General features: G+C 65.1%; 2 protein-coding genes across 3 annotated transcripts in view; both read right to left on the reverse strand.

The window, feature by feature from the left end:
- INTS3 (integrator complex subunit 3) overlaps window positions 1-406 on the reverse strand; it is a 35,053-nt gene extending 34,647 nt beyond the window's left edge. The window contains exon 1 of the mRNA XM_019556718.1: window positions 398-406. Coding sequence (XP_019412263.1) covers window positions 398-406 — 9 coding nt within the window. The remainder of the gene's footprint in view (window positions 1-397) is intronic.
- Window positions 407-740: 334 nt separating this feature from the next.
- NPR1 (natriuretic peptide receptor 1) lies at window positions 741-11,363 on the reverse strand. Of its 2 annotated transcripts, XM_019556759.1 has the most exons (22): window positions 10,555-11,363; window positions 8,753-8,952; window positions 7,845-7,958; window positions 7,522-7,657; window positions 6,867-6,958; window positions 6,611-6,746; window positions 6,394-6,478; window positions 6,084-6,204; window positions 5,925-5,999; window positions 5,770-5,847; window positions 5,219-5,323; window positions 4,583-4,654; window positions 4,330-4,489; window positions 4,082-4,237; window positions 3,824-3,992; window positions 2,730-2,876; window positions 2,504-2,627; window positions 2,247-2,315; window positions 1,874-2,048; window positions 1,580-1,678; window positions 1,356-1,447; window positions 741-1,198 (listed from the first exon to the last, which is right to left on the reverse strand). In XM_019556759.1, the coding sequence occupies exons 1-22, from the start codon at window positions 11,249-11,251 to the stop codon at window positions 1,136-1,138; spliced, it is 3,165 nt and encodes a 1,054-aa protein (XP_019412304.1). In that variant the 5' UTR covers window positions 11,252-11,363; the 3' UTR covers window positions 741-1,135. The 2 variants fall into 2 exon arrangements, with proteins under 2 accessions (XP_019412304.1, XP_019412305.1); XM_019556760.1 differs by lacking the exon at window positions 8,753-8,952 and having other exon boundaries at window positions 7,522-7,641.
- Between the last annotated feature and the right edge of the window lie 357 nt (window positions 11,364-11,720).

Raw genomic sequence — 11,720 nt, forward strand, 5'->3', positions numbered from 1 at the left:
CTGGCCAGTGGGCCTCCGCTTTGCACGCGCTCCCGGTCGTCTTGCGCGCAGTTGCGGTAGTGCCCGCGTGCCTCTGCCTTGCAGGAATCCTGCACCCCTCACCGCACACGCCCCAGCGCCCAGGCACCCGTGCCCCGTGCATACACGTGCACCGCTGTCCACCTGCTCTCCCTGTTGCACGTGCACCTGCCCCCGCCTCTTCCTTGCACACAGCCGTCCCTGCGTGCGTACACACGCCCTTGTGCTAAGGAATCTGCCTCCCCCCCCCCCACCTCGGTTCTGGACCAGCCCCTGCGCCCAGCCTGCCAGGCCTTGCACCCAGGGCTGGGGGCTCAGTGCCTGGGAAGCCCCCATGACCTGGGATGGGCCTGGCCCAGGAGCTGGGTGTTGGGGCAACCTGGGGCATCCCTCTGTTGCCCTCTGGCTTCCCCCCAGGTTTGGGGTGACCCCCAAGCCCTGCCTGCCTGCGCTTTCCCCCCTCCCCCCCGGCCTGATGTTGATGGACGAGGCCCGGGAAGGCCCTGCCTGGCGCTGCCGGGAGCCAGGGGGCTGTGCCGGCCTGGCCCCTGCCTCCCGCGCATTCCTGGCAGGGGCCGCAGCTTCCTGGCTTGGGCAGGGCCTGGCTGGGAAGGGATGCAGGACCCCCCAGAAGAGGATCTTCAGAGCCAGCCTGGACCCCCAGCTGCATCCCCCCATGTGCGGGGGCTCCATTGCCCCCCCAGGCCATAAGAGCAGGCGGGTGCGATACACAGGCTTTATTACAAAAATTAGAGCTCTACAGATAAGGTCCTTGCGCAGCCACCCAGGGGGTGGGGGTGGGCTGCCCCCCACCGGCTCCGTCCACGCGCTGCGGCTCCTCCTGTGTGCACAGCTCTGGCTCCAGGGACAGGGCTGAGCCCTTGCTGCTCGGTGCAGGGATGGAGGCTCCACGCTGGGGGGGGCAGGCGGGGCCGCGGTCCAAGCTGGGGGCTCTGCACCCCCCTAGGGGTGCCTGCATTCAGCCTCCAGGCCGTGGGAACCAGGGAGGGGACGCAGAGGCCATGGGGTGCCCATCACCGCTGTGTCAGGCCGGGATCCTGGGGTTGCGGTGGGGGTCCTGCTGGAGGGTCCCAGGCAGCCCCTAGAACCAGCAGGCTCAGCCCCGGGTGCTGCTCAGGTACTCGCCCAGCAGCCAGTACGTCCGCACCTTGCCCTTGCCCTGTGGGGAGCACTGTGGTCAGGCAAGAGAAACCCCCCATATGCAGGGCCCCGCCCCCAGGGAGCCTGGAGTGGGGCAGGGGACAAGGGACCCCAGGACACCCCCCTCATGGGCAGCGGTGGCCGGGGTGGGGCTGGGGGGCAATGCCCAGCATCACCTTCATCTCCACATCTCCGCGCAGCTCCAGGTGGAAGCAGCCAAACTCCTCCAGCACAGTGCATGTCGCCGCCGACAAGTGGATCTTCAGGGCTGGACCCAGACACAGCCCGTCAGCACCGTGGGGCGGCTCTGCCCTGCCTGCCTGACTCCCACCCTGGTACCATGCCACGACCCCCATTTCCCCCCAGGTCTGGGCTGGAGCTCTCTTCCCCGGCCGGTTACCTTCCCCGTTGGACTCCATGCGTGAGGCCGTGTTCACTGTGTCCCCAAAGAGGCAGTAACGTGGCATCTTTAGGCCAACCACCCCCGCACACACAGGCCCTGGGGTGGGGGACACAGATAGAGGTGCTGGGCAGGGTCCTGGCATGGGGCTCCTGCCACCTCATCTCATACATGTGCATGACCCATCCAAAGAGCCCTGTCCCACCAGGGTATAGGCTGTACCCAGAGACACAGGGACAAGGATGCCCTGAGTCGTGGCTGTCCCTGGATCCCTGCTGAGCTGACCCCACTCACCAGTGTGGAGGCCGATGCGCAGTCGGAGTTGTTGGTCAGGGCGGTGCCGGATCCGGAAGGAGCGCACAGTGTCCAGTAGCGCCAGTGACATGCGGGCGACCTCACGGGCATGCAGCTTCCCATTGCGCACAGGCAGCCCTGACACCACCATGTAGGCGTCGCCGATCGTCTCCACCTGTGTGTAGGCGAGGGGGACACGGCTAGGACCCCCCTCATTCTCCCCAGCCCCATTTCAGGGTCTGGCCCTTGGCACCTCCAGGCTGCCCCTCAGGCAGCACTTCCTGGTGGGGACCTTGGTGCCCCCAAGGACCGAATCCAGGAGTCCCGAGTGCCTTGGCAGAGAACCCAGGTGTCCTGGCTCTCTGCCCCTCACCTTGTAGACATCGAAGTTGTCGATGATGGCATCAAAGCAGGTGTACAGGTCATTCAGCAGTGTCACCACCTGCCACGGGGTGGGGGGTGCAGCCGTGAGACCCCCTCACCTGCCCAAGACCCCCTACCCTTCCTGGCTTGCATTGAGGCAGGGTGTTATGCCCTCCCCGCACCACCCCAGAGCTGGCTGCATCCAGGACCCCTGTACCAAACAACCCCCCAGCTCCCTGCCTGGGGGTGTTCCCCCGGCCCCTCCACCTGCATGGGGGTGCTCTCGGCTGACAGTGCCGTGAAGCCGACGATGTCGCTGAAGTAAATGGTGACGCTGTCGAAGGCCTCGGCTTGCACCGTCTCACCGCGCTTCAGCTGCTCGGCCACGGGGCTGGCGGGGAATGGGTGAATGGGGGTACTGCCAAGCCCCTCGCTCTGCCTGAGGAGGGTGTGAGGGGCAGTTGGGGCCCAGAGAAACCCCCCTGGCACTCACTGGGGCAGGATCTGGTAGAGCAGAGCCTCGGCCTTGCGCTTCTCCTCCAGGTAGGCCTGTGTCCGCTCCTCCACCAGTTCCTCCAGGTTGTTGGCATACTGCTCCATGCGCGACAGCAGGTTGTCCAGGATATTGCTGCTGTTCTCCCTGCAAGGCATGGGGCCCGGGCCTGCATCAGCGCTGGGCAAGCGGGTAGAGGACACCTCCACTCTCCCCTGCATCCCCCCTGCTCCCCACTACCGCCCCGACTTCCCGTGGATAGGGTGCATGACCCTGCATACATGTGGACGGTGCTTGGGGATACCCGCGTACCCTCCGGAGCCAGATGGTGGGCGGGGGGCAGAGCCTGGGGAGTGGCTGATGGGGGTCTGGCCATGATGGTGGGGGATAGCTGATAGGGTCTGGCTGTGATGGGGGGAGTCTAGGAGGGATGGGAGGCATCTGGCTGCAAGACTGATGGGGTCTAGCTGTGATGGGGGGTCTGGACATGATGGGGGAGGTGTTCTGGCACTGATGGGGAGGGGGCTAGTAGTGATAGTTGATGGGGTCTGGCTGGGATGGGGGGGGTCTAGCCTTGATGGTGGGGGTGAGGTTCTGGCAAGTCTAGCAGTGATGGCGGATGGGTTCTGGCCAGGATGTGGGGAGTATAGAAGGGGGGGAGGGGGAGCCATGATGACTGATGGGATCTGGCTATGATGGAGATGTTTCTGGCAGTGCTGGGGTCTGGCTGTAATGGGGATCTGGCCGTGATTGGGGGAGTCCAGCAGGGATTGAGGCGGGGGCGATGGGGTCTGACTGAGATGATTGATGGGGTCTGGCTGTAATGGCAGGAGGCTAGAAGTGATAGAGGATGGGGTCTGGGCAGGATGCAATGGAGTCTAGCAGTGTTGGCTTATGGGTCCCGGCTGTTATGGGGGAGTCCAGTCATGATGGGGAGGGTCCTGGACATGATGGGAAGAGGTTCTGGTTGTGATGGGGGGAGTCTAGCAGGGATGGAGGGGTCTGACTATGATGACTGGCTGCAAAGGGGGTCTGACTGCGATTACAGATTGGGTCTGCCCATGGTGGATCCTGCAGCGCGAGGCCGCCCTCACCGGTTGAACTTGCGCAGCAGGACCTTGATCTGGTTGAAGTCGGGGCGCTCCAGCGGGTCCTCAGCCCAGCAGCGCCGCATGAGCTGCCCCAACTCCTCCACGTGGCAGCCCACACTGGCCGTGGGCCGGAAGCAGGGGCACTCACTGCTCTTCACCCGCTCGATGATCTCTGCGGAGGGGGCAGGCTCAGTCTGGGGGGCTCCGGGAACCCCCGGCTCTTCCACACTGTCCCCCCAGGGATGGGACACCCTGCCACACCTTTGGGGCTGAGGTCCAGCCCCTCCACGTAGAAGGCCCCGTTGCGCTGTGCGATCTCCTGCAGGATGATGCCAAAGCTGTACACGTCACCCTTCTGTGTGCCACGGGCCGGGGGCATCTCCATGCGCAGCAGCTCGGGCGCCGTCCACAGCTTCTCTGGGGGAGGGCAAGGGTCAGCATGGCCACTGGTGGACCCCCCACGGGAGTGGGACTCCTGGCCCCCCAGCCCAGGCCCCAACAGTGCTCACTGGCAAAGAGCCCGTGGGAGTCGTCGGAGTCAGGCGCAGTGCGGAAGCTCTCCAGCCCATAGTCCGTGATCTTGAGCACGAAGCGGCTGTCCACTACACAGTTGGATGACTTGAGGTTTCCGTGGGACACGATCACGCCATTGTGCAGGAACTGCATCCCCTGCACGGTGCACAGGGTCAGCCGCTACACCCCCTGGGACTTGAGGGCTCCGTGGGAGGGGAAAAGGGGAGGTCTGCATGGGGGGCAGGCTACCTTAACGATGTCATTAGTGAGCGAATAGCGAAACATCCAGTCCAGCGTGATGCTCTCATTCTCCAGGATGTCCTGGGGGGGTGGGCAACACAAGGGGGCTGAGACCCTTGTTTCCCCCCACCCAGCAACCCAATGGGATTTCAGAGGGGGATAATCCTGCCCTGGACTGGGACGGGCCCCAGGGCAGCACCTACACTAGGGCTGTGCCTGCAGCACAGCCCTCTCCACACTCGCTCGGGTGGTGCGGGGGGGTCTCCCTGGCCTTTCACACCTCTTGGCTCCCACCCTCCCTTCCCCCTCTCCCCTCCAGGAGAGGAAATGCCTGCGCTGCAGGGCAGGCCGCCAGGAGTCCGGTGGGCGGGGGCCAGGGAGGGAGAAGAGGCCCCCCCATAAATCATCCCCCTGGCAAGCAGCTCCTCCCTGGAAGGCTGCAGCCCTGGGGGAGGGGGGCAGAAAGGATGGCTGCCGCACCCCTCCCCCACGCCCCTGCTTCTCAATGAATAAATCCTTCCGTCCCAGAGAGGAACCCAGGAGTTCGGGCTCCCTGGGGCCCCGTTTTAACCACTGCCCCCCACTCCCCACCGAGCCCCAGGGAGGAACTAGGAGTTTGGGCACCCTGCACCCCCGGCCCCATACCTGGAGGCTGCCACGGGGGCAGTACTCGGTCAGGATGCAGATGTTGGGGGGGTCGGTGCAGGCGCCCACAAAGCGAGTCAGGTGCTCGTTCTGGACGTCCCTCATCTGTGGAGGTTTTTTTTTTTGGGGGGGGGGGGCTGTTTGTGCACGTGTGACCCCCCCCCGCCCCATCCCTTCTCAGGCCTCGCGCTGATGCCGGGACACGGTGTCCTGGCGAGTGCTGCAGAAGCGAGGCCTTGTTGGAACCAGCCATGGGAAGGGTGGGGCTGTTTGGCCCGTGGACCCCCTCCCCCTCCACTGGCCACAGGGGTCAACCGGGCTGGGGGGAGGCCAGGCAGGGGACCTTGTATTCATGTTACGGAGGCTGTGGATGGAAACCATTGTCACCTTGGTGTGGCCCAGGCTGGAGGGAGTGGGCACATGGTTGCCCCAATACTCCCACTCCCAGATTGGGGGCCCAGCCTACCTGCCCCCTCCCCCCAGAGCTGCATAAATGGATACAAATGAGCTGGGGGCTGTGTCTCTCTCCCCCTCCAGCCCCTGGTACCTACATGCTTGAGCTCAAACAGCACCTTGCGCGTCAGCTCGATTCGCTTGCGGTTCAGGTGCTTCACAGCCACAATGTTGCCCTGGGACAAATGGCAGAGAAGCTCTGTGTCAGGGGCCCCCAGGGGCCCCCTCTCCCCCCTACAGTCCAGCCCCCTACCTTGTAGTAGGCCGTCTTGGCATAGACCTGGAACTGCCCCTCGGTTGTCATCAGGGACCCGTAGTTGGAGCCTCTCTGCAGGGAATAAGGGGGCATCAGCCGTGGGACTGGCACTGTCCCAGCCCCCCTGGCCCCGGGGCTGGTCCCCGCGGTGCTCACCAAGGACAGCGTGAGCTTGCTGCCAGCACTGCGCAGGTGCTTTTCCAGCCCACTCAGTTGCACGTCCTCCCAGCGGATGCGCCATAGCTCGGCCGCCAGCTCCTTCTCCAGCCGCAGCTTCCTGCGCCCCCAGGACAGAGCGGGGTCAGGGCTCAGGTCAGATGCCCCCAGAGCTGCCCTGCATCCCCATACTCCCAGCTCCCCCCATCCTGCCCTTGCACCCCCTCCCCACCGCAGGGCTGGGAGACTCCCCACAAGACCCTAATGTTGAGGGGTGTAGGCCAGAGAAGACCCCTGCCCACCCCGGCACCTGTAGACAAAGAAGGAGGCGATAGCGATGGCCAAGAAGATGAGGCTGACCGTGAGCGCCAGGATCTCCAGCGTGGAGAAGCTGCCTGCAAGGCAAAACTGGGGTCAGGACCCACCTTGTGCACACGGCTGGATCTAGCCTGGGGCGGGGGCTGCAGGGACAGGACTGGGCACAGGCTCCGGGGCCAATAGGAAGCCAGCAGGGATTTAGCACCAACCTTGGTGGCACAGGGGGTTGCTGTTGTCGAAGCCGCAGAATGGGACGTCTGGGGGCACCACGTTCCCAGGCCAGTGGATGTGCCGGCCTGGCACTGCACGGATCTTTTTGCTGGTGCCGTTGTAGCTAGCCACGATCTGGGGAAGGGGAGAGCGATGGGAGGGTAGGCGGGGCTGGGGTCCCAACTCCCTCGCCCCCCAAAGCACATCGTGGGCAGCCGATCCCACCATGGGGCAGGGCCTGGTGCCCCCACAGACCTGGAACTCGCCCCACGCAGGGTCCATATCCCACAGCGCATAGTCACTCTCCCGGTCCCCGTTCTCATCAATCTTCACTAAGCCAGTGACACCTGTGGGAAGGGGAGAGCTGGGCTCAGGCAGACAGATCCTGCGGCTCCCAGCTGGAGAACCCCGGGCTCAGATGCGGCTGCTTCTGGCGTGGTGTCAGGGTCCGGTGGGACCCCTTGCCCATGTCACATTGTGCAGATGCAGCCTCCTTCATGGGATAAGGGAGCTGCTTGTAGGTGCTCCTCTGGCCAGCATGTTACTGTTTCTGGGGGGTTGCCAGGGTAGGCAGTGCGGGGGATGCACGACAGGTCCAGCAGGGAGAGCCGTGCCACCCTGTGGCCCCGCCGGCTGTAAATCTGCACCCAGCGGCTCCAGTCCTACATGGCGCCAGTGCCACTAAAAATACCAGCCCTAGGAGCGTCGTGGGAAAGAATCCGGCTGGCGGGGCAGGGTAGGGCTGGGGCTCCCCACCCTCGTTCTCAGGGCACCCTGGAAAAAGGGGCTCCTGGCCAAAGTCATCCTCTACCTCCCAGGCCGGCAGCAGCTCCAGGGACAGGGGCAGGGCACACGGCTTAGGGCAGGACAGGGCAGGAGACCCTAACCCCACCCCTGGCCCGGTACTCACCATAGATGGTGCGGTTCCACATCTGGCGCGTGATGGCAGTGGCATTACCCACATCACCACCTTGCTCCAGGGTTTCGTTCACGGCCTGGGCATACAGCAGCACGGCATCATGGAAGGCGCCTGCGATGTAGTTCATCTGCAAGGTGTGCACCGGCTCAGGGCCCCCGGCTGTGCGTTTGTGTATGCATGCATACTCTGCACTGCACTCTGTCCATGCTGTGCTGCTCCTTGCCAGCTTTGATCTACCTTGCACCTTGTTCCCCCCCAAGCGGGGCTGCTGCCCCCCAGACCACACCCCACCCCACCCCACACCGGGCCCCTACCAGGCTGTCCTCCATGGTGAACTTGAAGCGGGTGCAAGCTGCAGCCTTGAGCTCCTGCACAAAGGGCCGGTACTCGGGGTTCTCGGGCTCCTTGTAGGTGATGATCATCACGGCCTGTGGGACACGGGGAGGGAAGGGGGCATGGCAGGGGTTAATGCCCCCAGAGCAGGTCACCTGCCCCTCTCTGCAGCCAGATGCCCTCCCCCGCTAAGTCCTGGGAGGTGGAAGGTAAATCTCCTGCCCTCACCGCATGTACCGGGATGGAGTTGGGGGCAGCTGGAGCTGCCGTCAGGCTCCAGCCACAGCACCTGCCGCCAGAGGCTAGAGCCAGGGCCTCGGGTGAGGGGCTGGGACTGGTCCCCGCGCCAGCCAGAATCGGGCCCTGCCGGGGATCTCCAGCCACTCCAAGCTGTGGCCTCCCTAGGGACAGTGGCGGCGGCGGTGGTGGTGGGGGGGTGACTTTCCGCTCCGGGGCTATTAATAGAGTCCACTCGGCCCCAGGAAAATGATCCGGCTTCCTTCCTCCTCGTTAGCTGCTGGCAAGACCCCGCGGGAGCCCAGGGCTGCATGTCCCTCTCCTGCAGGGGCCAGCCATGCGGCTGAGCCCCCGCACGTTCATGACACCCATGAACCGCCCTAGGGCTTGTGCCCCCTGCTAGGGGCAAAGATTCCAATGCTGGTGCAGCCCCCCCGAAGCATTCCCCCCATGCCAGGGCACTGAGCCCTTAGGGAAGCTGGCGGGAGCTCAGCAGCTTCCACAAGGCCCCATTGTTGCACCTGCCGCCCCATCCCAGGATGCTGGCCAGCCCTGGGAGCCCTCGGGCACTGGGTGCCGTCTCTTGGCACAGCCGTCCCACACTTTGCCAAGCTCCCTGAATGGAGAACCCAGGCATCCTGGTGGGCTGTACCTCATAGGCCTCCCTGGCGCTGGCATCATGCTTGTCCCTGCGTTGCCAGGGCTGCCGGGGCTCGGGGAAGCGGGTGCCTTGCAAGCTGGCCCCGAAGATGTCAATGTAGAAGAAGACGTAGTCACCCCGTGTCAGCCCCTCGCGCTGCGCCTCTAGCATCAGCTGCCGGAAAGTGTCCGGGGAGCAGCAGACGTACACAACTGTGGGGCGGGGGGCACAGTTATTGGGGGCACCCCAGCTCTGACTGTGTCCCACCCCTGGGGTCCCTGGCGCCACCTGCTCTGGGCCTGGGTAGGGGACACGGTGCATGAGGCCGAGCCCTGGGCCAGGGCCAGGGACTTGCACCTCAGCAGTGGCAGGGGCTCACCACAGCCTGGTACCTGCCTCATTTAGCAACAGGTACTGCAGAGGCATGGGGGTCCGCAGAACCCCCATGGATGGGGGCAACCCCACAGTGGTCGCCATGGAGGCTGCAGGTGCCAGGAGCCGCTGTGGGCATCTCAGAGTCACGCAGGCATGGGCGGCTCAGAGGGCCGTGTCTGGACAGAGGGGAGCAGAGCCGTCCCTGCCTCCCTGGCCCAGCCCGGCACGCAGGGAACATCCTGTTATTGTCCTGCCGCGCGGACGCCGTGTTCCTGCCCAGCTGGGTGAGGGGCCACGTGCCCCTCGGGGCTGCAGCAGGGCTGGTCCATGTGGCGTGGCCTGCCTTGCCCTGCCTGCCCGCCCCGTGGCTGCCACGTCCTGTTTTGAGGACTCTGTTTCCTTCTGCTGCTGCCAAAATCCTGCCGTGATTTATGGGCTGGGCGGGCGCGCACCCTTCCCTCCGCCACGACTCCCGCAGGGCCCAGTGGAAACCCAGGGGTGCGAGGCTCTGTGGCCGTGGAGCTGCCTCAGCCTTGCAGCTGTTTTTCAGGGCTCCCAGCTGTGGGGAGAGGACAGGGAGGGGGTGCCCAGGGTGGGGCAATGGAGGGTCCCAGTGACAGCAGCTGGTGAGAGGACCCCGGGGGGTCAACCCCAGAAGGACCCTGGGGACCCGTCATGGCTCCCCCCAGGGCTCCTGGTGGCTGCATCATGCTTCCCCGTCCATGTCGGGGCTGGGATCCTTTGCCAGGACACCCGAGACATGCCAGGGGTGATGGGGACTGGAGGGGGCTCAGCACCAGCCTTGTGCTTGTGCAACAGGGCTCTGCCATGGCACGCCTGTGTGTGTGCACTGTTGTGCATGCATGCACACGCACACGCGTGCACGCACACACACATGCACACACACACACTCTTGTGCCACATTAGGGCCCGATCCAAAGCCCAGGGACGTCAGGGGAAAGGTTCCAAGGACTGGCCAGCAACTCAGGATTGGGTCCGGGGGGAGAAAGGAGGAGCTGTGCGGGTGCCCAGCCCTGGGTGCACCCCCATCTGGCTGTGCCCAGCCCCCCACCTCAGCTGGGACTGGGGGGGCTAACCCCTTCCCCGAGGATGCCACCTTCTCCAATCCCCGGGCTGCTCCCTTCCCCGATCCCGGAGGCTGGGGGAGCTGCTGGGAGCTCCCGCCCTAGAGGAAGGGGAACAGGAAGGGGGATGTACTTGTCCCCTGGCCCATGCGGGGCTCTGCTTCTTCCCGAGCCCCCCATGAGTAAGGCAGGGGGCACGGTTTCCCCCACCCTGGTCACGGCAGACACATCCCCTTCTCACCCATACCCTGAACCCTCCTACTAGCCTGGCCCGGAGCGCTGGGGCAAACCTTCACTACCCGGAGTGGGCCTGGGGCCTGTGGGGCACATGGGGCAGGGATTGGGGGCACTCACTCCGTGTCTTGCTTTTGATCTCCTGCACAAGGAAGGTGTAGTTGGCTTTGTCCTGGTCCTTGAAGGGGATGTCGAGCACGGTGAGGTTGTGGAAGCCGGGCAGCTGCACGTAGATGCCCTCGATGGCGAAGTAGCAGGGCCGGTCATCCAGCTTGTCATCCCAGTACACCAGCATGGCGTGGCGTGTCCAGTTGAAGTGGCGCTGCAGGGCCACGGCGAAGGCGCCCAGCTTGCGGTGGCTGGGGCCAGCCCGTGTGGTCAGTGCATAGACGTCCGCCTTGTTGTCAAAGCCGTGCGCTTCGGCGCCTGCCGTCACCAGGGGCAGGCGCCAGTGCCGCGTGAAGCGGGCCACAGGCGCCGAGGCGTAGATGCAGCCGGGTCCCAGGAAGGCACTGGGATTTGTGGCCCACTTGAGGTCCACGGCGGCCAGTGGTGCGGCCGAGTCGGAGCACACACCATGCTCGTCCTCGCTGCTGCCGAACACCCATTGCAGCCGGTGCCGCGGCAGCAGGTCGGCGCGCTGGTTCACCCGCTCCATGGCCAGCTGGATGGCTGGGCCGACCCGGGGCCAGGCCCACGGGTAGCTCAGGTTGTGGCGTGGCAGCACCACGGCCATGGTCAGGTTGGCTTCGTGGTCTCGCGCCCCACCCAGCGCGCTCATCAGCGCGCCCAGCAGTGCCACGAGTGCCCGCCACATGGCGTTGCTGCTGTCCCCACGCCTGCCCTAGGCCTGTGGCATCGCGCCCCCGCGCCCTGCCACGGCCCCGCCACCCAGCGCTGCTTCTCAGTGCCGCGCCAGCGAGCGACTGATTATCTCCCGGGCAGGCAGCGCTTTTCCTTCCCCTCATTCAACGACAAAAGGGCTGTTATCATTGCACGGCGCCTTAACCCTTTCCTGCCTGCAGCTGCCGGCCTGCCCCGCCCCCGTGCCCGTAGGGGGAGGCAGGGAGAGATGCCCCCCGGGGGTAAATCTATCATCTTGATGGGGTGGGGGGTACAAAGGGTGGCTATGCAGGCTGTATGCATTACCCCCCAGGGCATTCTGCCATAATTAGAGAGGAGTGTGGGGTAGTGGGGGCTATAGGATAGTGGGTGGCCTTTGGCTCCCCAGGTTGGGGGAGGGCATGGGGCTGGCTGGGGGGCACCAGGGGTTGCATGGGAGGGAA

Source organism: Crocodylus porosus, unplaced genomic scaffold (genome assembly GCF_001723895.1).
Source record: "Crocodylus porosus isolate Cpor-Errol unplaced genomic scaffold, CroPor_comp1, whole genome shotgun sequence".
NCBI classification, from domain to species: domain Eukaryota; kingdom Metazoa; phylum Chordata; order Crocodylia; family Crocodylidae; genus Crocodylus; species Crocodylus porosus.